General features: G+C 38.6%; 1 protein-coding gene across 13 annotated transcripts in view; it reads left to right on the forward strand.

Annotated features, from left to right (window-relative positions):
- Positions 1-24,999, forward strand: part of clcn3 (chloride channel 3) — a 130,161-nt gene that overhangs the window by 66,990 nt on the left and 38,172 nt on the right. For all 13 annotated transcript variants that reach the window (XR_012383070.1, XR_012383071.1, XM_009302926.5 and 10 more), the window contains 4 exons: positions 12,403-12,572; positions 18,167-18,266; positions 21,678-21,865; positions 22,386-22,508. Coding sequence is in view for 11 of the 13 variants with exons in the window: in XM_009302926.5 (XP_009301201.1) it covers positions 12,403-12,572; positions 18,167-18,266; positions 21,678-21,865; positions 22,386-22,508 (581 nt within the window). In the remaining 2 variants the exon portion in view is untranslated. The remainder of the gene's footprint in view (positions 1-12,402; positions 12,573-18,166; positions 18,267-21,677; positions 21,866-22,385; positions 22,509-24,999) is intronic.

The raw sequence follows: 24,999 nt of genomic DNA on the forward strand, positions 1-24,999 counted from the left end.
AAGCTTGATATTTTTGACAACCCTCAGAAGTATCGAATTCGGTACAAACTGGTACTGAAAATTTAAAAAACATAAATTTTCCGCTGACATTTGAGTGATGTTGAGCAGTTTGTTAAACACACCTGATTGGCCATTGGCTGCTCAAATGACCTGCCAGACGAACACCGCTCGCTTTAATGTTAATTTTGCTGAATAACTGCGCTTATCACTGGGTGACAAGCTGTTATAATACGCTGAAAGCATTATGTAAATAATATATATATATATAATATGTAATCACTATAACATATTTCAAAAACAACAAACTCTGTACCGCATAGGATGTCATTCGAGTGTTGCCAGATTGGGCGGTTTTGAACACAACTGTGCGTGTATAAAATGACAGGCGGATATAGAAAATTTGGGCAGTTTTGCAACGGAACCCCCCCTCTCTCCATGGTGTTCTCGCAACCTCCCCTCACTTTTCATGATTACAGAAGACCGGGTGGGTATTTTTGCATTTCGGCGAGTTTTGGATACTTTTTGGGCTGGAATCAGTCACCTACATCTGGCAACACTGGTCATTCCCTTGCTGTAAATGCTAGTGCTCCTGTTTTTTTTCTGCCACTTCGCTGCGCTCGCATCCTGAATGTTTACAAAATGGTAATTCATATATATATATATATATATATATATATCCTCGAGTCCTCGATTCAATTACATTTTCGATTATAAAGGCACGATTCGATTTTCAATTATGAATAATTAATTAATTAAAGACCAATTAATTATTTGTAGTCTACCGTTTAAACTACCTGACCTGCAGGGTTTTACCCATAAACAAATCATACAGTAAATGAATAAAGGCAAGATACACACATAATTACCACCTGTCAATCACTTTTTCTGCGGGACTCGTGAATAGGCAGTGATCTGTGTCGTTATAATGGCGTCGGTAAAAAAGACGCACAACCAACAGGAACCAGCCAACAGTATCTGAGGTGTTCGCTAAAATGACAAAGTACAAGTGAGTGAAAGATTGAAGCAGTCCTCTGACTGCCTGGACCTGCTGTCTCGAGCGCATGGCTGTGTGTGCGTCTGTGTCTGTGTGGTCACGTGATGTGCATTTTCAGAGGTAGAGAGGAAGGAGGGCTGCTCAGAAGTGCTACACGCCACTGTGGATGTCAAATCGTTGTCGTTCTAAAATGCCATTTAAAAACAAAGACAGTGTAAACAGGGCCTGAGTGTGTACTTTTCGCGAGCGGATTTGCAACGGGAGCGGGCGGAGGATCGCGATGCCAGTGTTGTCTATCGGACAGCCGTACGTAATACGTACATAGCAGAGCTTGCAAAACTGTGTTTTTTTTGTCGACAACACGCACGTTGTCAACATAACTCACTGGAAATCCAAAATGCTTACACACCGGCGACTTCATTGAAAGAGGAGAGGGTTTAAGTTCTGTCGACGGGTCTCCTGCGTCTGCAGTTTAACAAGCACTTCAACAAGCCTGTTTTTTTCCCGCTTGGCAAGCCAAACTGACGTAACATGGGGGCGTGGCAGCATCGACGATTCTATTTTTTGATTCGATAATCGAAATTGAGCATAAATTTCGATCGATTTCAATTTTTAATATATATATTTAGGTCATGATAACTAAAGCTGTACTTTATCACTACTGTAGTAATATGCAGCCCAGTTATTGTATTACTTTTCATTTTTTGTATTATGCTTTTAATGATTTTGATTTAGAAATGATGAACAGATCATTGAAAAATTGACTCAAATGCACAATTGTTCAGCTCTGGCTTTGTCTGGAAGTATTTTGGTTGGTAAAACAGATTAACAGACAATATTGTTCAGTCAATATTTGTGATGGTGCCCATGAAGATGTGCAAACATCATTAAAACAGGATTTCTGATTTTATGGTAGGTGATAAATATCACACGGCACTAGTCTGTTACTTGTGGTTATTGATTTGTCAACTAGTAGCCTCAAATATTTAGTGTACACATGCAAACAAGTGATGGCTTAATTACAAATAAAGTGTTGTATTACATTCATTCTTCATGTACATCTGTATAAATCACATAATAAATCACATATTCTGCAACTATATCATGGTTGGAGTTCTGTTTAATTTCATTAAATTATTAGGAAATGTTTGATTTGTGAGTTTAAAAACTTCTAACTGGATCAATGTTTTCCTGTTTTTCTGTAAACTAGTTTTAAGTGTGTGTGTGTGTGTGTGTGTGTGTGTGTGTGTGTGTGTGTGTGTGTGTGTGTGTGTGTGTGTGTGTGTGTGTGTGTGTGTGTGTGTGTGTGTGTGTGTGTGTGTGTGTGTGTGTGTGTGTGTGTGTGTGTTAACTAAGTTGCACTTTATCGTCCCACTTTTGGTGTGCCCTGTTTGCAACTGACGCTAACCCATGTGTGCTGTTGGGGATGTTTTCATCCACTTTGAGGTGATTTTGAGTCTTAATTTGGCCACAACTTTCTCTGTTTCAGTAAATGGGATGATTTTTGTTGACATCTTATTTTGACACATATTTTGAAGATTTTGCAAAAACTCAACAATACACAAATTGACTACCCTTTGGTTATGTTGGTGGCTGTTTTTGCCCCTTTGACTTCCATTATAATCATATTATTTGATTGCCATGACAGCATCTAATCATGCATTCTTGATTGATTCTAATAATAATTGCGTATTCAGATGCATTTAAAGGGCACTTATTATGCACAAATCAAAAGGGTTTAAACACAGTTGTGTGGCAGCAGTGTGTGAACATAACCAGCTTCTAATTGTAATTTGTTTATAATCATGCTTGATATATCTGCAGAAACACTTTGATTGACATGTTCACTTTGTAGGTGTCATCAGAGGGGGAAAACCCCGCCCACTGGTGACCATCTATCCCTCATTAGCATAGAATGTTAGTTTTGTTTTTGAATCTGCCACTATTCTGACACAAAGGCATTTGTAGCCCTCTTTTGAAAAGAGCACAATCTCATCTGAATTTAAAGCGACAGTCACCATAATGCCACAATTAGGATCCAATCTTAAAAGGAGCAGATCAAAAACATTATCTGTTGTTATAATAAGCTCAAACTTAACACACACATACACCAGGAACATCAGAGACTTATTTTACATCTTAAAAAGGGGCATTGGGCAGTCCTTATTGTCGAGCCCTGCTAGTTCCTATTTAGAAACTATTTATAAAAGTATATGTTTTTATTAGCAAGTGTAATTAACAAACCCTCCAATTGCTTGTTTCCACTGACCTGTGCAGTTCGATACAGTACAATATTGAATGCGTTTGTTTCTGTTTCCACTGTAAAAAGTACCAAAAATTGCAACTCTTCGCAACTATAATGATGAAGTGCATGCAATGAATGTGATATGTGAACTAGGGTTGGGCCGATAGATGATGCCATCATCCATCGCCAATAGACAATAGCCCCTTTCACACATGCAGACCTTTCTGGAAAATTACCGGCAATTTTCCGGAAAGGTTGTATGTGTGAACAGGTCCTTTTTGAAAATACCGGTAAGTTCGTTCTAGCTATTTTCCGGAAAGAGAAGTTGTAACAATTTGCCGGAATGCTGCGCTGTGTGAACGCAGAAGGAAGATTGCCGGATGAGCGCGTGCACGTCTAGAACGTGCTGACATGAGACGTCTGCTTTAACCAATCCGAACAGTCAAGACGCATTCACGTCCACACGATTTATGAGAATAAAAGCCTTTGAATATTTTCCCAGATGCATTTAGCTGCTAGAAGTTAGTCAGATCACGTTTATATGTTCTTTTTAATGCCAACTGTGTAAATAATCATCGATAAGATGCTTATGATAAGCCGCTGTTTGTTTACCTTCAAGCTTTGCGTGTGCCCGTTTGTAATATAGTCAAATGTTTACAAATACAAGCGCAGCCGTTTAAAGCTCATTTCTGGTGAATGATGTCAAAATTACCGGTATTTTGGAATGGATGTGTGAACGGTCTTTTCTGGAAAATTTCCGTAACGTCCTCGCCTGTGTGAACAGTGCTTTTTTTGAATATACCGGTAAAGTCGTTCCGGAAATTTTCCAGATATTTACCGGTATCACTGTGTGAAAGGGGCTATTATGATGCTGAGCCGGCATCGCCATTCCTCCGCCCGCGTCGCAAATCCGCTTCTGAAAAATACACACTTGGCCCCGTTTACACTAATACGTCTTAGTGTTAAAATAGCATTTTAGAACAAAAATGATCCACATCCGTGTTTTACCTAGCATTTCTGAACAGCCCTCTATCTGCTGAAAACGTACATCACGTACCACACACACACACACACACAGACAGACAGACAGACAGAGCCATACACACACACAGCCACGGACTGTCATGCGCTCCTCTGAGCTCCAATGAAGAGCAGTGCACGTCGAACAGTTTATCAATTATATTTATACCGCTGGATCGCATCTCACTATAGTTATTAAACGTGATAATTAGACAAGTAATAGTTTTAAGTATCGGTATTTAATGTTGTCACCGTGCTGCTGTCATGTCCACTACACTCGTTGTTTTTGTCGCGGGAGGAACAGCGAAGATGACTGGAGGAGAGCCGGCTCGATCCGGCCAATAGCAGCACGAATACAGACTCTGAGGTGCGAAAGGGTCAAACACCTGCAGCGCAAATTATATTTACTTCTAAAAGGCTTACAGTAAGATTATGTGTTAAATACATTTACAAAGACGAAAACGAAGAAAGTTTTTGCTATAATTTTAGTCAGTTTCAGTTAGTTTTGTTGTAGACAATACAGTTTCAGTTAGTTCTGTTTTTTTTTTTTTTTTTTAGTCTCGTTTTTATTAGAGGTGTGAACCTACACTAGTCTCACGGTTCGGTTACGATTATCATGCCATCGATTCGGTTCAATTCGATATTTCGGTGCATCACGGAGCATTGATGCTGCTTTCCATACACAGTTTTATATTTTCTTCACAGCAGCATTTCTTGTATTGAAATGTATGAATATATTTATATTTATATACTATTTGTAATACAATTTTGTCATTTAATACAAACAGTCAGATATATAAACTGTAACTTTAAACAAAACGAGCATTTAGCAAATAATATAAACAAATATAAATATCCAGCTCACTTTCTGATCCTTGTCTAGTTCTCTTACACCCCTTTGATTGGTCACACCCTCAACAAAAACGGTTGCGATTGGCTCTTGCGCGCTGCGTTCTTCACAGATGAGTGACACTGATAAGCGCAGACGGCAGCGGCGATCTCACAGCTGATGTATGATAGACACGGTGGAGAAAACTCTGCAGACACGCGCTCGTTTTCGGATGCAAAAGTAACGCTGTAAAACAGCCGAGAAGAGAAGAAAAGCCACGCCAGCAGGTCAAATGGGCCACTGTGTGTGAGAAAGAGAGAGAGAGAGAAATGGAGTAGACTACTTTCATTCTCTCGATCTCAGTGAAATAGGGGCTATTGTTGTATATGTCAGTGAAAGACTGATCCAGCAAACACACACAGTGAAATTGTGCACAGTTCATGAGTTTTAAGTAGTTAAAGCGCTGTAAATACTCGCGATCGCCTCCCTCGCGACAGAGTGCATATGAGGTAAATGACGTCAGTAATAACCGGTTATGATTATTACTGAACCGATACCGAATTGTCCGCGTCTGCATCGCAGTGCACCAAAAAAACGATTATTTTTGACACCCCTAGTTTTTATTTTTATTTCAGTTAAAAACAATTATTTTACATTTTAGTTTTCGTTTTTTCGCTAGTTTTCATTGACTATAATAACCTTGGTAGACGTTTATTTCTGTTTCCACTGTGAAAAGTACCAAAAAGCATTTATAATAAAGTCGGCATGCAATAAATGCGACATGTAAACCATCTGTGCAGCTTTTCTATTGCCATGTTGCCAGATCTAGCTATGTTGTTGTTGTTTATTTTCTTCTAAAGTGATTAGGGCATTAATAAACTGGGAAGAAGGAGAGGTTTGAACTTGTTTTGGTTGCATTTTTCAGTGCATGTTTTGTTTTTGTGTTTTCATAGCAATATCTGGCAACACTGCATCACCCGCACTTAAGATGAGAGGCAGCAATAAAAAAGGAAGTGCTCAGATAGTTTACTGCTGAGGAGATGCAGCGATCATCGTGATATTATCCGAACGAACAGTCGCATGAGTTTGATGAACCCTTGTTTAGCAGATCTGTACAGCGCTAGAATGAGGGCTGTGCTGCTTCACCAGGTTTAGATGTCTGCTAATCATTTATAAAGTCACGCTACAGTTAATTGATTCAAATATTAGCACTCAGTGATGGTGTTGTATCTGGTGTCTCTTCAGCTCCGCTCCTAACCTCAGTGAATGAGTCATGCTGTGTTTGAGTCTCTGCTCTTATTAATAACTCTCCTGAAACCACACACACACACACACACACACACACTTCTCACACTCGTGGAGGTGCTGAAAGAGGCCTGTGTTTCTCCGTCAGATGATTCTGCATTAATGCCTGTGTTCAAAGAACTACACACTTCGTCTGCCGTTTGTGTGTGTGCATGAGTCTGCTTTCTTTGAGAGTGTGTGTGTGTTTGTGGAAGATGTGTGGTTCTGCATCAGTAAATGAGCAGGCAGGGTTTAGGGTTGTGTCTGTGACAAGGAAGTGTGTGTACAAGCGTGTGTCTCTCCAGCCGGTGACGTGTGTGTGTGTGTGTCTTCTAGATCTGTGTGTAAAAGCTGATTAGCCGATGATCTGCTGTTGTGCTGCAGTTTCAGAGCATCTGCTCTCCGTCAGAACACACACACACATGTATATGTAGTTTACGAGGACTCGTATTGTATTTTATACTGTACAAACACTTATTATATGACCCTAGCCAAAAACACCACCGTCACAGAAAACTTGTGGCACAATTGTCGCATGATTAAGTACAGAATAAGTATGATTTTTAAGTGTTTTGAGTTACGAGACATGTCCTTATAAACCACGTTAACAATATAATGCCTAGGTCATACCTCATAAACCACATAAAGGAGTACACACACTCACTCACTCACACACACACACTTGCATACACATGAACAAACATACCCATGCATACATAATACATAATACATTCACACGCACATGCATAGTCTGCCAGACACACACACACACCTGTTCATACACGTACAATCACTTATTCACTCTCGCACAACATTTAAAAATAAAATCATGCATTCACACACGCACACACACAAACACACTGTCTGTCTATCTATACACACACTTACCTACGAACACACACTCACAGGCATATCATTTTTCTCGTTTTGTTTATTGATATTAAAATCCGTCTTGATTTATTGTTCATTCATTTGTTCAGATTTAATCTTTCGCTGTATTTATTGACTTATTAATTTATCGAAAACTGAGTTCTTTCCCATTTTATTTATACTTGATATAGTTTGTTTTGGAAAATGTAAAAAAAAGTAGTATTGACTTATTTATTTATGATAATAATTATAATAATGAATAATTATTGAAATGTAAACTTAGTCATATGCTGCGTCTTAATTTGCATAACTCATACTACGCCCTAAAAGTATGTACTTTTTTTGTGAAGGATAAATATGCACTTTCGAGTGTGCAACAGAAGAGTCTGCAAGCTGTGGGACATGCTACTTCCTCTTGAACAGATCGTTGTGTTGCTTAGTTGTGAGTCCTGTCAATCATCCACACGTCATCCACATTTCTGCCGTATTTAATTTCCTGCCTTATTGGAGAAGCAGCAGCAGGTTATTCTGCCATACACAAGTCTTTCATGCAGAGAAATCTTTGGATAAAAGCGTCGGCTAAATGACTAAATGTAAATTATGCATTTAGAAGTTAATGTCCAAATACGTCTTTATAAGTTTAGTGTTAGGGCTGCACGATTCTGGCTAAAATGTGAATCACGATTTGTTTTGCCTAAAATCAAGATCACGATTTTCTCACGATTCTGTAAATGTAAAATAAATAAGGTGAACAGTAGAGGTGTAGCTCTACTGTTGCTTAAAATGCTAAATTCTGTGCATCCTTATGGTGGACTTGAGCATTTGTCTTGACTTTCAGACTTTCAGTATGTCCTGTTTGTTAATTCACAGTAAAATGATGACCTCAGAATATGGCTATTCATAATTATAAAGTTGATTTATTATGTTTAAGACATGTGCTTGTCATCTGTCATTGACAACATTATTAAACCATATATTTCTTTGGTAAAATTAGAATGAATTTTGGCATTATCAGATTCCTTCTTGCATTATATTCAGCATTATATAAAGGCTAGGGTTGTAAACATTTATTTTCATGCACAACACTGTTAGCTATGACAGAAAAAACGTATCAAGTGCTTGTCGTAATCATAACTCTAAAATGCGTTGACCGTTCTCTCTGGTTATTATATTGACATGTGTTTAACAACAATAGTATGAAATGTATATTTCTTACTGCAATGTTTCATTTGTGTTTGATGCAAACCATTTTTCTCATAAAGTAACAGTAGGACTTGTTTTAGCACGTAACTCACATTCAAGCACATTCAAGGCAGCATGATGATGTTATTTATTGTTATTTATTATTAGGGTTAGTGTTATTGTCATCATCATCATTATTATTCTATAATTATTAGATATTTATTTAGGAATTATTGCACAAATACCAATAAGTGATAACAGAATTAATTGGTTGTTTCTGGTTTTTGTTAGTCCTGATTGATGTTATTTTTAAAATCCAACAAATCTGTAGTGTACAATTTGCTGTGGTGCTCATTCAATTTTAGTGGGTGCTCCCTTAAGTTAATTTCAAGCCCTGCATTAGACAAATACTATTATTTATTTATTTATTTATTCATTGTTCTGTCATAGTGTACAAATTATGTATGTTTAAATGTCAATTTTATTTTTACTTATTTTTAAGCACAAACTGGGCTTGAAATGAACTATCTTACTTAGTAGCACCGGTGCTCCCAACCTGAAATATTTAGGAGCACCAGAAAAAATTTTGGAGCATCCACCAAAAATGAATGATATATTTGACAAGTTGTATATTAAGGGATTTATTGTATTTGAAAACAACATCAATTGGGACTAACAAAACCCAGAAACAACCATCTAACTAATGCTGTGATGACTGATGATATTTGTGCAATAATTCCAAAATGAATGTTGAATAATTATAAAATATTAATGATGATGATGATGACAATACTAATAATGAATTATATTTCTCATCATCATGCTGCCTTGAATGTGCTTTAATGCAAGTTATCTGCTATATAAAGTCCTGCTGTTACTTTATGAAAAATAAATTGATGGTTGGCATCAAACACAAATGAAGCATTGCAGAAAGAAATATTTATATTGCACTATTGTTTTTATATGCATGTCAATTTAATAAATACTATTTCTGCTACAAAACAAACAAAATAATATAATAAATCATTCAATTCAATGCTGAAAGCTGCAAAGCAGTCATCAGTAAATAAATAGAAAAATAATATACACCTCAAAAAAGAACGGACAAAAGAAAGGAAGAAAAGTCTCACTTTTAAAAGTTTTGGTTTTGGTTCGTGTCATTTTAATGCTCAGCCTCGTTACGCAATGAATTACATTTTTCTGTGTTTGCGGAAAAGCATGCGAGTCAGCCGGCCCAATATATGAGGGCGGCAGAGCAGGATTCTCCCGATGACCACCGGCGCAATACTGTTCTCTGTTATAGCCCGCATCAGTTTAAACTCAGTAAAGGCGAGCTTCTTTGGCGATGGTGTTTTAGCGGACATTTGCGCTGTTGCAGCCTGATCTCACGAGGAAACGTATAAAAATGTTACGAATTGCCGTGAGATTGTGTTGGCTGAACATGCAGTGCATGCAATGCATCGAGAGTCAGTGTACTTTTCACTCTTCAGCCGTTTGCATTCCCCGCGGTCACGAAAGCTTCCTCCCTGTCATCTGACAGCGGAAAGTCTTGAGTGATTGACAGCTAATATGAACCAATATAGCGGCAGGGAAGACCAATTTTTACCACGTTTTTGTAAAAAAAAAAAAAACAGGTCGCAGTACAACTAGAGCTGCACGATTCTGGCTAAAATGAGAATCACGATTTTTTTGCTTAAAATAAAGATCACGATTTTCTCACGATTCTGTGGATGTAAAATAAAGGTATGGTAAAAACAAACATATGGCACAACATCGATAATAATATTATGTGTAGGTCTACGGGTTTTTATAAATAATTCTGTTCTACTTATAATAATTCTGATGTTGAATTATTATGTTTGAGATATATGCTTGCAATCTGTCATATTAGACCATTTTATTCACTGGTAAAATCAGACATTTGCCATTATCAGATTATATTCAACAATATATATGCTAGAGTAGTTATACTGACACTGTAAACATTTATTTTCATGCACAACTGTGGGTTAACGCAATCATAACTCTAAAATGTGACTCGCAACATTTGCAGGTTCTGTTCACTAAAGTAGGCTCTTTAGTGGCACGCGTTATCACGCGCGTGCCCTGTGATAACAGCTCACAGTCAGCAGCTCACGTCACGTGTGATTTCGAAAACATCATTATATGAAGACAAAATTACATTTTTAGGTGAATTATACCTGATAAATACATTATGTGACTCATTCAACATCATTTGGAGGTGTCCAAGTCACTGAGCAACGTGTGTGAAACAATGAAAAGACTCGCGCAGCCGCCTTTTCTTCTCTCCTGAACTTGAAAATATGAATGGCAGAATCGTAGAAATGCTGGATTAAGATCGTCTAGGGGGTCGAATCGAGATCGCGATCTTTTAACGATTAATTGTGCAGTTCTAACTACAACCATTATATTCAGTCGCACAAATGCTCCCAAATATATTATGAGGTCGCATAGCTTAAATTTCGGGCGTATATGCTACCAAAATGGTCGCAATTTCGAGCCCTGACCAAGAGAGAAATGGATTATTGTTTGTTTTTAATATTATTTTGTGCTGTATTATGTGGTTACTATGCAGCAGTAAATAACACTTTAAAGTATAAGGAGTTTTCATGTGATTTTTCTGAAGTAAAACAGTTTTAAAATTAATGAATGCATAATAATCGTGATAACCGTGAAACCGTGATTATTTCTCAGACTATAACCGTACAAACAAAATCTATAATCGTTGCATCCCTACATGCAAGCAATACCCAGGTAGGCTGTACTAGTAAGATGCACCTAATAAAGTGATGAGTGAATGAAAAAACACAACAGATGAGTGTATAAAAACACAACATTAGGCCTGTCAGGATATCTATTATATCTATTTTTTTTTGCTAAACATTATTGCACCAAACTTTATTGCAGTAAACAATATTATCTTTGTTTCATGACATTATGATTGCATTATAAGGAAAGTACACTCTTTCAAAGACCACATACTACCTCATTCTTAAGAATATTTAATATATTTATAATAATTTTGTTAATTTAATAATTAGGAATTGGAATCAGAATATGAAAATGTATATCTTAAATTATAATAAATAATAAATGTTCACATAAAACATGGAAGGTAACAAGAACTAGGCAAAAGCTAAATATTTAGACTAAAGTCATTTAGACTGAATACTACACTACTTTAGAGTAAATACAGTGGTGTTTGTATTTAACCAGAAGGACACTAACACCTCCAGTAGAGATTGGATTCATTGATTTATTGGCTACTCAATCAGCTGAAATGTTGCTGGCTTTGCTTTTTATGTAGGCGTTATATATTGCGTCAACAAAAAATAATTGAGATGTTCATGTGTTAAGTCAATATATTGATTATTGTGACAGGCCTACGCAACACACATTTAATCAACTGCAGCAAGTACTGTTCCTTTTAAAGTCCACATGAAATCAAAACTAACCCTATTGATCCTGTGAGCTCAAAGTGCTGGTTTTGTGGTGAACAACTCATCTGTGAACGTCATTAAGAAAAAAAACAATAGTTTGTCCTCCTAATCTTTCATTGAAATCTGTGAATGCACTCCCTGTTTGTTTTCAGTCAGATTCTCAGATTAGGTCTGTTTGAGGTATTGGGCGTGGCTAACATACTTAACCACACCCCTCTAGCTGTTGCCATGAGAGCAAACAGAAATGGTGAGCAGGAGGAGTCTGTTAGGTATAATAACTCTCCCCAAACCATTTTCCAGACCTTTCCGAATGAAATGCCTACTTTACTACATCCAATCAGCTTGCAGTAGAAAAAACAAGCCACGCCCACTGTTTTCTCATTTAATATTCTGTTTCTCTAGGTACTGCATCATAATATGAAAAAAAAACGTTCATGCAGACTTTAAGGCTTGGGGTGAGTCACAGTGTGTATTCTAGATCCATACTCATGAGTCTTGTCTGTGTGTGTGCTTGTAGGGTCGAACTACGCCATGTCTAATGGGGGTGGAGGAGGGGGAGGAGCTAGTAGCTCCACCCACCTGCTGGATCTGCTGGAAGAGCCCATTCCTGGAGTGGGGACCTACGACGACTTCCACACCATCGACTGGGTCCGAGAGAAATGCAAAGACAGAGAGCGACACCGCAAGGTCAGATATTAACGCGTAACACTTTTAGGGTACCATAATACACTGTAACGATGGCAATGTACAAAGTCATTACTTTCTTGTAAACAACGAAAAAAATATATATATCTTTGCCAAGGTGGGATCCGAACCCCGGTCTCTTTGCGTTGGAGCCCTGTGACGTACCCAATCGGCCACGTGACTTTTAAAAAAAAAAAAATTCCCACAGGAGTGTTGGCATACACCATTGCACCTCGGGAAAAATAATAGTATTAATGACTTTTGCACTAAACAAATGACTTTGCACTAAAGATTAAAGTAAAGAACTGTTCGGGTGCAAGACAGGATTGAAACCTGTTAAAATATATATATTAGATCATGCACAATTACCCCAGATAACGTTATTAGCATCAGACACAAACCATCAGTTACACACAAAATGAAGTGGAATAAATGATCAAAAAAGATTCAAATTCAACTTGGGTTATTTTTCAACCAAAACAACAAATTACAAGAAATATTAAATTAGCATCTGTAACAGTGAAGACTTAGGGTGCTTTCACACCTACACTTTTGTTTCGGAACGTATCTCGTTTGCCCAGTTAGCGCGGTTCGATTGGCATATGTGAACAGGGCATTCGCGCTCTGTTCCGCACCAAAGTAATCGCTCCGAGATTGCTTGAATGAGGTGGTCTCGGCTCGATTGAAACGAACCCTGGAGCAGTTCGATTGCAGTGAGAAAGCGATCCGAGCGCGGTTATATCACAGTGTATTATGGATATGTAATAGGCATACGGCTATATGAAGAGAGAATTATGAGTAGGGCGGGAAGTTTCGCGAGTCTCCGGATGCCCGCAAACGAGTGATGATCTCCCGGTAATCTCGCGTCTCCCTCCCGGTCCTCAAATAGGCGTCGTCGCGCACCCTTCTCACCCCTCCCCACCGCGTCTCTCCTCAGACACGTCGCGCGCACCCTGTCAATCACCACTAAACCACCACCTCTCCTGACAGCTTAGCGGGACTCTGCAAAATAAACCCTGACACTCTGACCAATGTGAGGAGAGTTTACTCGCACGTGACTTGTTTTAGCTCTGTTGGTCCGTTTAGAAACTTTGCAGTGTGAAAGCAAACCGCTCCAAGAGCAAAGAGCAACAATGTAACAATTGTAATCTCTGTTTCGGAACAACTGAATCGATTCACAGGTGTGAAAGCACCCTTAAAACAGTCCTGTCCAGATCAAAAACAAAGCACAAACAAAAATAGATAAGCGTCAACAAGCAAAACAAAAACTACCCCAATTGTATTATTTGAAAACAACAACAACAAAAACAAAGAGGGGAAATCAAATCAATACTCACACAAGGGAACTGAGTGTGTTGTGCAATTGTCTGTGGCGTTTGGGGGAACTAGTTTGAATACTAGATTTCAGCTCTTGACAGATGACTTGACCTCCGAAGGATAACGTTATCGATGAGTTGAGATGAAGATCATAAACTTGAACGAAGCAGAAAGAAAAAAAAAAACTAGCACTCACGGAGACAGCGTCCAGGCAACCCAAGATTTTTTGTCAACAACTCTGCATAAGTTCTGGGGTCCGTTCTTCGTACGTGGATTACTCAGTTAGCTGGATTTGGATATTGATGATTTGACATGATCCAGGATCGTTTCGTTCTTCAAAGCTGATCCGAGAGTTGTTGTCATGGCAACAGTTCTGCTAGGTCAAACCTGATCGGGAGCAGGTTCAATTCATATAAACAGGATTAGATCGGGTCAGTTCAAGCAAAGAAAATAGAGAAAGTACCGAATTCTGATATTTTCTTACAGTAGTAGTTTTATACACTTGGGAAAATGATACATATTTTTTTAACTATATATATAAAGTTATAGTCATTAATAAAATAAATAAAGTTATACATATTAATAAAACGTATGCAATCTGCACCCTCGAAATGAAAGTACAAAGACTGCCACCTGGTGGTGCAAAGAGAAAACTTATTGATATGAACTTTTTAGATCGCTTTAGTACAAATTGTGTATAATAGAAATGCACAAAATGTGACTTTTTTTAAAGCAATAATACATTTATGCAGTCATAAACATGTTTTGATAGTTAATAGTGATTTGATGCTTCACAAAAGTTGCAGACACCTTTACCAATATCAAAATGCTTTTGTAAACAACCAGTTATTCTTTACACAGATTAAAATTGATTTAAAATTGAAATGCATGATGAATACTCTTGACACATGAAAGTGTAAAGCCTGCAGCTCACAACAAATGTGGAAAGTTCTTGCGTGTCATATTAAACAAACCGGTTACTGCTAATTTGATGTAATTTTGCTCACATGTATAATTGAATATTAATCAGATGATGTCATTACGCTGCTGTGCCGTCAGCCAATCGTTGCATTGCTGATCATGATTTCGAGGATCGATAGATCTGTCCTGCACAACACACGCAGCGATCTCAGATCAGTTCATCCAGACATTCTAATCTAATTCGCGAACTTGTTTGAAGAACCAAATTAGCGAGGGATCAGTTATCCAGATTAAAAGATCCAGGATCTGCCAAATAATATTAGATCATTTAAGCGAGGTACGAAGAACAGACCCCTGGTCGCTGCCTGGAGATACGAGTAGAAACCCCTCCGCAAACGATCATGCAAGAGAACCTAAAGCGCAGATCGGTCCGTTGCTGCCAAACAAACACCTGGATCACCTTTTCAGGACACCCCGCTAGTCGGCACTTCGCTTCCTTCTGTACACTTGCTTCACCTTCACTTCCGCTCAGAACTTCCTCCCAACAAACACAAAACCCCCCCAAACATCTTCTCACTTCCGTTTTTATTTAAAAACAAATCCATCTGCCCCCACAACGTCATTCATTTAGGTGTTCACCATTGGTGCGTTTGTTTAAATTGTGCGGTACAATCAGAGACCGTCACAACACTCTGCGCAGGTTTCATTTTCATATTTTATGTCTTTGTTTTTAAACAGCAAATGCATTTGCACCTGTATTTGCGCTCATGGGTGTGCCGGTCTGAAAAGGAGGTGCTAAATAAATAAACCTATTATGTGAAAATCACGTTTATAAGGGGTTTAAACACAGTTGTGTTGCAGCAGTGTGTGAATATAACCAGCCTCTAATGGTTAAAATGAATTAATTCTGTTATTAATAATCAGAAGTGCAGAAACACTTTGATTGACATTCTCCCTTTGTACGTGTCATCAGAAGGTGAAAGCCCCGCCCACTAGTGCCCATCTATTTCTCATTAGCAATATGAATAGTGTACACCCGGCGCAAGAGGACACGCAAGACGTGTTTGTTGCGATTTGTTGCTATTTTTAGACCAGCGCAAAAGTAATTTTTACATTTTGCACCATGTTTAAATAGTAAATCCATTTGCGCCAGTTTGTGGACTCATAAATGTTCTGGTCTGAAAAGGAGGTGTTTAAAGGCTAGTGTTGGGAGTAATGCGTTACAAAAGTAATGTATTACAGTAACGTATTACTTTTTCCTGTAACGCAGTAGTGTAAGGCATTACTAACACTAATATTTACTCGGTACATGTTCAGTAATGCTTGCGTTACAACAAACTTTTCGCCCGCAAGACATTAACAAATAAAAAATAACGCAAGTAAGTTCTATTTCCTGTTCGTGGTTAGTGAATATAGGCTTGTGTCGTCATTAATCTCCCTCTGGCTATTGAAACTTTTCACTTTGAACGCGGAATGATTTCAGCCTCTGAGCTTGGCTCAGCCCAGTTCGCAGTAACGTGCTGCGGAAAAACGGCAAATAGATGAAAATGGCAGACAACAGTAAATTCGCAAGATGGACATATGTCCATATGCCGTTATTTCACTGACAAATGTTGTCAGTATTGCAGTATTTCAGAGCAAACTTTATCAGAGCGTCATGTTTCAGAGCGTCAGTCAGTTTTTCGAGAGCGCATTCAAGTAATGTTTTAGGAGCTAGCAAACCTCTTTCCTCATGCACCGATTTTCTTTGTTCATGAAAAAAACTGCTCGCGAGCTCTCAAATATACACTGCTTACGCAAAGCTTCTCACGCGCACTCAAAACATTGGCTGGGCTGAAAAAAATCCACATCTTGTCATGGCATTGGAGTTTACGTATAGTCCTGTTGTGTCTAATATGGATATAGCCAAGCTATTCTCAGATATTGCCAGATAATCACTTTACCTCTCACATACTTTTAACAGACTTAGATCATTTGTGATTCTGGCTGTCATCGCTGGAAATTAGAACTGAATTTAGAAATAGTTTAAAGAAACAAATCTTTGCGCCTAACAAACTAAATTAAATATGTCGACTAATGGATATTTCCAGTGGAGTGCGTACAACACCGCTTCCTTATCCACGAAAGTAAAGGAGCAAAGTAAAAAGTAAAAGTAAAAAGGCCAAATGGAGGAGGCTTGTTCTTTATCCTCGCGCTGCAGATGCTCTGTTTAACTGTTTTTTCTCTAGTGAGTCGTTTGGTTTTTCCACTTACAAAGTACGCCATGTAAATAGCAAATGTGCCATGGCGTGAACTGACTCTTAAAGGGAATGGGTGATGAGACTCTGCATGGTTTAATGCATGTTTTGCTCAAAATACACCCATAACTCATTAAGAGAACAAGCACAACACTGTTAGACCATGCGTCGCTGTGCAGAACAAATTTTTCTATCCATAAAATAGTGGATAAGTGGATTCGGACGCCCTTAATGCTTTTGCGGCATTCACTTTGGACTTTGTGCCTACATCATTAAAATAGAGCCCGTAATGAACTTTCTGACTTTTAAAATCGGTACTATATATGGTCATCAGGCTATGAGATGACGTATAGTAGAAGTCAGAATTACTAGCCCCCCTCTTTATTTCTGTTTAATGGAGAGCAGTTTTTTTTAACACATTTCTAATCATAATAGTTTTAATAATCCATTTCTAATAACTGATTTATTTTATCTTTGCCATGATGACAGCAAATAATATTTGACTGGATATTTTTCAAGACACTTCTATACATCTTAAAGTGACATTTAAAGGTTTAACTAGGTTAATTAGGTTAGGTTAGGGTAATTAGGCAAGTAATTGTATAACAATAGTTTATTCTGAAGACAATCAAATAAAAATTAGCTTGAAGGGGCTCATAATTTTGACATTAAAATAGATTTTAAAAAATTAAAAACTGCTTTTATTCTAGCCGAAATAAAAAATAAAACTTTCTCCAGAAGAAAAAATATTATCAGACATACTGTGAAAATTTCCTTGCTCTGTTCAACATCATTTGGGAAATATTTTAAAAAAGGAAAAAAAAAATCAAAGGGGGTTAATAATTCTGACTTTAATTGGTCTTATCCTTCAGCTGTTCTGTAGTATAATGGCAGTGTTTGTTTGGTTTCCTGGTGCAGCGTTCAGGTTTCTCTTCGTCTTCAGCAGCAACACTGAAGCATGAGCACATTTGAATAGACGTTGTTTCAGTCAAATGATGTTCCTGCTGGATCTGGAGCTGATATTGACCACAGAAAGGGATTTTGTTTCATAAGAACTCCAGCTCCTGGGTCAGCTGCTCTTGACATCGTGTGTATTTACCTCTGTTTTATTTCCCCGTGTAGATAAACAGCAAAAAGAAGGAGTCAGCATGGGAATTCACCAAGAGTCTCTACGACGCCTGGTCCGGCTGGCTGGTGGTCACACTGACAGGACTCGCATCAGGTAAACACACACACACTCTCTCATTCATTCACAAATGTGAATTCATATATATATATATATTTCACACACACATTCAATCATACAAATGCAAACATGTATACACAAACATGCATGTTGAGCTTTCATGCTTTATGGGGTCTTCTCTGAAACATAATGATCTGCACACTGTACAGACGGTATATTCTGTCCTCTTCTACCAACCCGACCCTTAAACCCAACCCTCAGAAAACAACAATCTGCATTTTTACATTTTCCGAATACTTCATTCTGTGATTTGTGAGCGCTTTTCCAAATAGAGACAAAAATATGGTCCCCATGATGTCAAACTACTGCTATTGCTCTACTTGTGGGGACATCTGGTCCTTGTAATGACGAATACCAGGTACACTCATGCGCTCACACGCACACATGCATTGACACACAAAACACATACTTACTTGCATACATGGTTTACAGGGACACTCCATAGGCCAGGCATGTCCAAACTCGGTCTTGGAGGGCCGGTGTCCTCCAAAGTTTAGTTCCAACCCCAATGGGCTAGCTAATCAAGCTCTTACTAGGCTTTCTAGAAACATCCTTGCAAGTGTGTTGAGGCAAGTTGGAGTTAAAACACCCCTGCCATAGGCTTAATGTATTTTATACAGTAAAAACTGCTTCTGATATGGCCCCACACACACACTCGCATATACTCAAATACATGCACACACTCAAACTCAAACACACATACTCAAAAACAAATTCTCAAACTCATACCAATACACAGTTCACACATACTCTCACACACACTCAAACAAGTACACACACACACATACATACTCAAACAAAGCAAACACACTTAAAACCCAAACACACACACACCATTAATCCAAGAGTCCAGGTTTAATCTTCTGAAAGCATTCTGCTGAACTCAGCTTGTTTCTTAATTCTCCCTGAGCACTAGCTCTGGCATTTTTAGCCATTTGTCAGGCGTTGGGTCAAAGTTGATTCCTTTAACCTTCTCCAAGATCTTAAATGTTGTTAAAAATGTTGTGCTAACACACTTGCACAATGCCAGTCTATGGTCTACATTGGCTGACCTCAAACAACACACACTTTGACCCTCAGACACTGCAGCTGTAGGTTAGAAGAAATAGTGTGTGTTGTTGTTGTTTTTTTGGTGTGCAAGCAAATTCTTTTAAAGTTGAGGACACGAGCTCGAAATAAAGCAGTAAACCCCATGTCATCTTTACTGTTTGTAGGAATGTGTTAAGCGCACAGAGGAGCGGAAATGCTAATATGATAATGGACTATAACTGGCTGACCAAATACAACAAACTGGGCCACCTGATCAATCAGTGCACTGTATGTCCATCTGACCAATTAGAGCACAGTATGTCCATCTGTCCAATCAGAGCACAGTATGTCTATCTGACTAATTACTGCACAGTATGTCCATCTGTCCAATCAAAGTAAACTAAGTCTATCTGTCCAATCAGAGCACAGTATGTCCATCTGTCCAATCAGAGCACAGTATGTCCATCTGTCTAATCAAAGTAGACTAAGTCTATCTGTCCAATCAGAGCACAGTATGTCCATCTGTCCAATCAAAGTAGACTAAGTCTATCTGTCCAATCAGAGCACAGTATGTCCATCTGTCCAATCAAAGTAGACCAAGTCTATCTGTCCAATCAGAGCACAGTAGGTTGATCTGACAACTCAGTGCACATTACAACCATCTGACCATTTAGAGTGCACTAGGACCATCTGACCATTCAGAGAGCGCAGTATGATCCACCTGACCAATCAGAGGGCGGTAGTTCTATAAACCAATCAGCACACAGTATGACCATCTGACCAATCAACATGCAGTAGGTCCATCTGACCACTCAGTGCACATTAGGTCCATCTCAGAAATCAGAGCGCAGTAGGTTCGTCTAATCAATTAGTGCATAGTACATCTATTTGACCAAACAGTGCGCAGTAGATCTATCTGACCAATCAGAGGGTAGTAGTTGCAGAAATCAATCAGCACAGTTTGTCTATCTGACCAGTCAGTGTGCAGTAGTTCTATCTGACCAATCAGAGGCCAGCAGTTCCATAAACCAATCAGCACAGTTTGTCTTTTTTATCAAGCAGTGCGCAGTAGGTCTATCTGACCAATCAGAGGGTAGTAGTTGCATAAATCATAAGCACACAATTTGTCTATCTCACTAATCAGTGGACAGTAGCTCTATCTGACCAATCAGAGGCCAGCAGTTACATAAACCAATCAGCACACAGTATGTCTTTCTGACCAATCAAAGCGCAGTAGGTCTGTCTGACCATTCAAAGCGCAGTAGGTCCATCTGACCAATCAAAGCGCAGTAGGTCCATCTGACCAATCAGAGCGCAGTAGGTCTGTCTGACCAATCAAAGCGCAGTAGGTCCATCTGACCAATCAGAGCGCAGTAGGTCAGTTTGACTGATCAGTGCACAGCAGATCCATTTGACCAATTAGTGTGCATTAGGTCCATCTAACCAATCAGAGCAGAGTGGGCTGTTTGAAAGGCTGTTAAAAGAGACCAAATTAGTTTAGATCAGGGTTGTCCAAACTGGAGGGCCGGTGTCCTGCATAGTTTAGCTCCAACTTACTTCAACACACCTCCCTGGAATTTTCCAGTATACATAGAGAGAGCTTGATTAGCTGGTTCAGGTGTGTTTAATTGGGGTTGGAACTAAAATATGCAGGACACCGGCCCTCCAGGACCACGTTTGGACAAGTTTGGAAAAGAGCAGATTTTTTTTACAATGGAAAATTAAGTTTTATTTTTTTTATTTTACTTTTGTGAGGATGTTATTGGAGACCAAGAAAACAAATTTAAGATCCTAGCATCTTAGAATATTTGTTTACCTGTACATTACACGTAATCTGAATATCTTCACAGGATGGAATTGTTCACATCAAAGCTTTCCAGTCGTATCATGATTCCTTATGCCCCATTCACACGGGGCTTCAGCGTCAATGCTGGACTGAAGGCGTGTCTGAAGTTGGGGCTGAAGCGATCGTCATAGCAGCGTCAGCCAATAAAATTCAGTTAGCAATAGGCCACTGTCTAGCTGGTGTATTTGCATACAGCGATCTGATTGGCTGACGCTTCTGTTGGCGCTTGAAAAGTTGAGCTAGTCCCAACTTCTGCAGTGAGCAACACCTCTGAAGCGGCGCCGACGGATCCACAGTGCAGTTCGGCAATCCCTGGCGTCACCAATTCAAAGTGAATGGGAAGCGTTGACACTGACGCCCCGTGTGAATGGGGCGTTAAGGCTGGCTGGGTGCATGCAAGTACAGCTGATGTTCCTCAGAGTCACAGGATGGTTCATGCTGCTTTATTAGTGCATCATGAACTTCACCTACTCCTCTGTAATAGCTCCTGATGTGTGTGTGTTGTCCTTCAGGAGCGTTAGCTGGCGGGATCGACATCGCCGCCGACTGGATGAACGACCTGAAGGAGGGCGTGTGTCTTAGTGCCATGTGGTTCAATCACGAGCAGTGCTGCTGGGGCTCCAACAAGACCACCTTCGCCGAGAGAGACAAGTGTCCTCAGTGGAAGACATGGGCCGAGCTGATCCTGGGTCAGGAACAGGTCAGTCTACACATCTCAATGAACCACTGTTGGAGGAACTGGCCTCAGTACACTAAAAACTATGAAAAATCGAACACATTACTTCAACTTTACACCTGAATCTATAAGGCTAAAGGTGCAGTGTGTTTGTGTTTTGAGTTTGTAGATGGAGCAACAGCCCCTTAACTTTATTATTACTTTTTTATTTATGCTTTCAATGATGAACCTAATTTCTTCTTGACTTTTGTTTGTGGGGGTGATTTGGGCTGGGATAATGCTGATGTTATGGTTGTTTACATAACTGTCTTCCATTGTACATCTGCTTAATAAAGAAGAAGAAGAATATACAAACTGAGGAGATGAGAGAATTACAGATTCAGCTTTTCAGCTTAATGTGTACATTTGGACTGAATGATATGTCCAAAAAGTATTGTTATCAAGTTTATAGGATGTTGAACATCCACATGACCCCAATCTAGTGAAGATCAATCAGTTGATGTTGTTTTTGTGTGTTTTGATGTCTGTCCTGTGTCTGTTTCAGGGTCCCGGCTCGTACATCATGAACTACTTCATGTTCACCTTCTGGGCTTTGTCTTTCGCTTTTCTGGCCGTGTCTCTGGTGAAGGTGTTTGCGCCGTATGCCTGCGGCTCTGGAATACCTGAGGTACTCCTGCACATCCATCAAACACAATACGCAACTGCTTTCACCTCACATTTGACATTCAGTGAGATTCTTCAGTAGGAAACCAGATTGGCCAGTCGTTATTAAAGGGATAGTTCACCCCAAAATAAAAACTGTCATCATTTACTCATCCTCAGCTTGCTCTAAACCTGTTTAGGTTTCCTTTTACTGATTAATTGAACACAAAGGAGGCTGTTTTTAAAGATGGCGGTTCCTTTGTTTCAGTCTCTTTCTTCTGCGAGTGAAGTATCTTTGTAAATCAGCTGCATGTCTAGGACTGCCTTTTGGTACGCTTTAGTCCTGCTGTTCACCCTTCGCAAAGGGTAACCAAAGCGTGGTACGGTACGGTTCGCTTTTAGGTATGTTTGAACAGTGGAAACGGACATAAAGGCGTAACGAACCATACCGTACTGACCACTCAGTGGAAACTGGCCATTAAATACTTTTAAAGGTGCTGTAAGTTTTTGACTCTTCTAAGGCATAAAAATACTATAATATATTAGCAGATATTTCAGAAGCATGCTCAGTGAACATGCTTGTTTATCTGAAAAACAATGCTGAAGTCAGATATTCTGCTTTTGAGAATGTGTTACGTGCTGGAACAACTCTCTTTGTTTTGGTCCTTTAACCCGCCCAATGTCAGTTTAGCCAATTATATTTCAGCACCCCAGGTTGCCTTGGTGGAAAACAGCGTATTTGATTGATTGATTGATTCAGGAAGGCTCTCAGAGCATGCACCCGTGACCGAAATGCAACTTCTGGTGGACATTAACAGCCTTCAAAATGAGATGCAGATTCAGAGTTCCACATGATGTTATTAATTAGCAAATAATATAAATATTACGTAAACATTAGGTGAGCAGGTTACATTGCAACTCCGTATCTTAACAACACACTAAATATTGAGAATTGCTGTGCTAAGCAATTTGCCTGTTTGCACCAGACAAAACACGACAGAAATTGAAATACAGGCATTCAGAAGCACAGAATAGAGCACTCACTGCATTCCAGTGAAATGGTAAGGTTTTTAGTCCAATTAATACATATTAAACCTTTTTAACATTATTAACTGCAGATGCTGAATCACTAATGTGTTAGTTTTCATTATTTCACAGATCTAAACAGTTTATTTTATGTCAAGATCTGAGGTGAACTATCTGCTGCTGCTTTCAGTAGTATTGCAATAAATGTGATGTAAAATGGTGTTCAAACTAGCATAGAATGAAGCACATGAGGTGTACCTGAGGTGACCATAGTCAGTTTACTGTTGTTCACCTGTGAGAAATAGAAGCTGTTTCTAAAATATCAATTTCAGGTTTTGGTTGGGACAAAAACTCCTTTTAATACGGAAAATATTCCTTCTATGGTGTGCCGTTGCTTTTATTCTGAACACGATTTAAATCAGTCTTTAGACTTGATAGTCGGACTTCTGGCAACCTGCGCTTAACAGGCCTTAATTTCCCTTTGTCCATGTATTGCTACCCAATTGCTACAACCAACAATCCATTAAAAACAAAAACAGTTCACAAAAGTAAAATTGATTAATGCTATTTACAAGGGCTGCCAACTCTCATGCATTTAGCAGTATCCTCATGCCACACATCCACTTTCTCACTTACTCCCCGGTGATTCACCTCACCCAAACAAATCTTGTAAAATATCTAGTCGAATATTACACACTGTCATCATGGCAAAGATAAAAGAAATCGGTTATTAGAAATGAGTGGACCCAGACGAAATCTGCAGACTTTTTTGCTATTTCTGCTGAGAATTTTGGTAAAAATCTGTGGATTTCTGCAGAATTATTTCGGGAGTATCATAACTAAACCCGTAATATGTGAAATATAAAATACTATCTTTTGAACTTTTATTTAATGTTTAAAATACAAATTTAATTAGATTCACTTTATTTGGTAAACAAAGCAAGTCTCTCATATAATATCTCTACTAAAAGACAGAAAATATTACTGTGCAAACTGCATTGTACATACATCAGATGGACATTTTCATCTGAACAGAGTCAATAATATTACTGAAATTAATTTAAGAACTGATCAAAGATGCAATTACACACATTTACTCAAGTGAATAAACAGAATTAATGATGGGCTAAAAATCTGCGGAAATCTGTGCGCACAGTTTCCAGTGGGCCTAGAAATGAGTTATTAAAACTGTTATGCTTCCAAATGTGTCTTTTTTTTCTTATAATTTAGGCTAAAAATTCTGACTGTATTACTGTATATATTATAATAAATACTATTATAATCATTAAAAAAAGCTTTATTATTACAAACAAAATCTTAATAAAAAATTTCTTCATTGAACAGAAATTGTGGAATTAAATATACCGGGGGCTATTAATTCAAGAGGGCAAATAATTCTGACTTCAACTGTTTTATACTGGACACTTTGAGACTTGTGTTTTTGTGCGTCTAATATTTGATGTCTCTATGGTGTCCGTTTGTTGTTATTA

This window comes from Danio rerio, chromosome 7 (assembly GCF_049306965.1).
Source record: "Danio rerio strain Tuebingen ecotype United States chromosome 7, GRCz12tu, whole genome shotgun sequence".
NCBI lineage: Eukaryota > Metazoa > Chordata > Actinopteri > Cypriniformes > Danionidae > Danio > Danio rerio.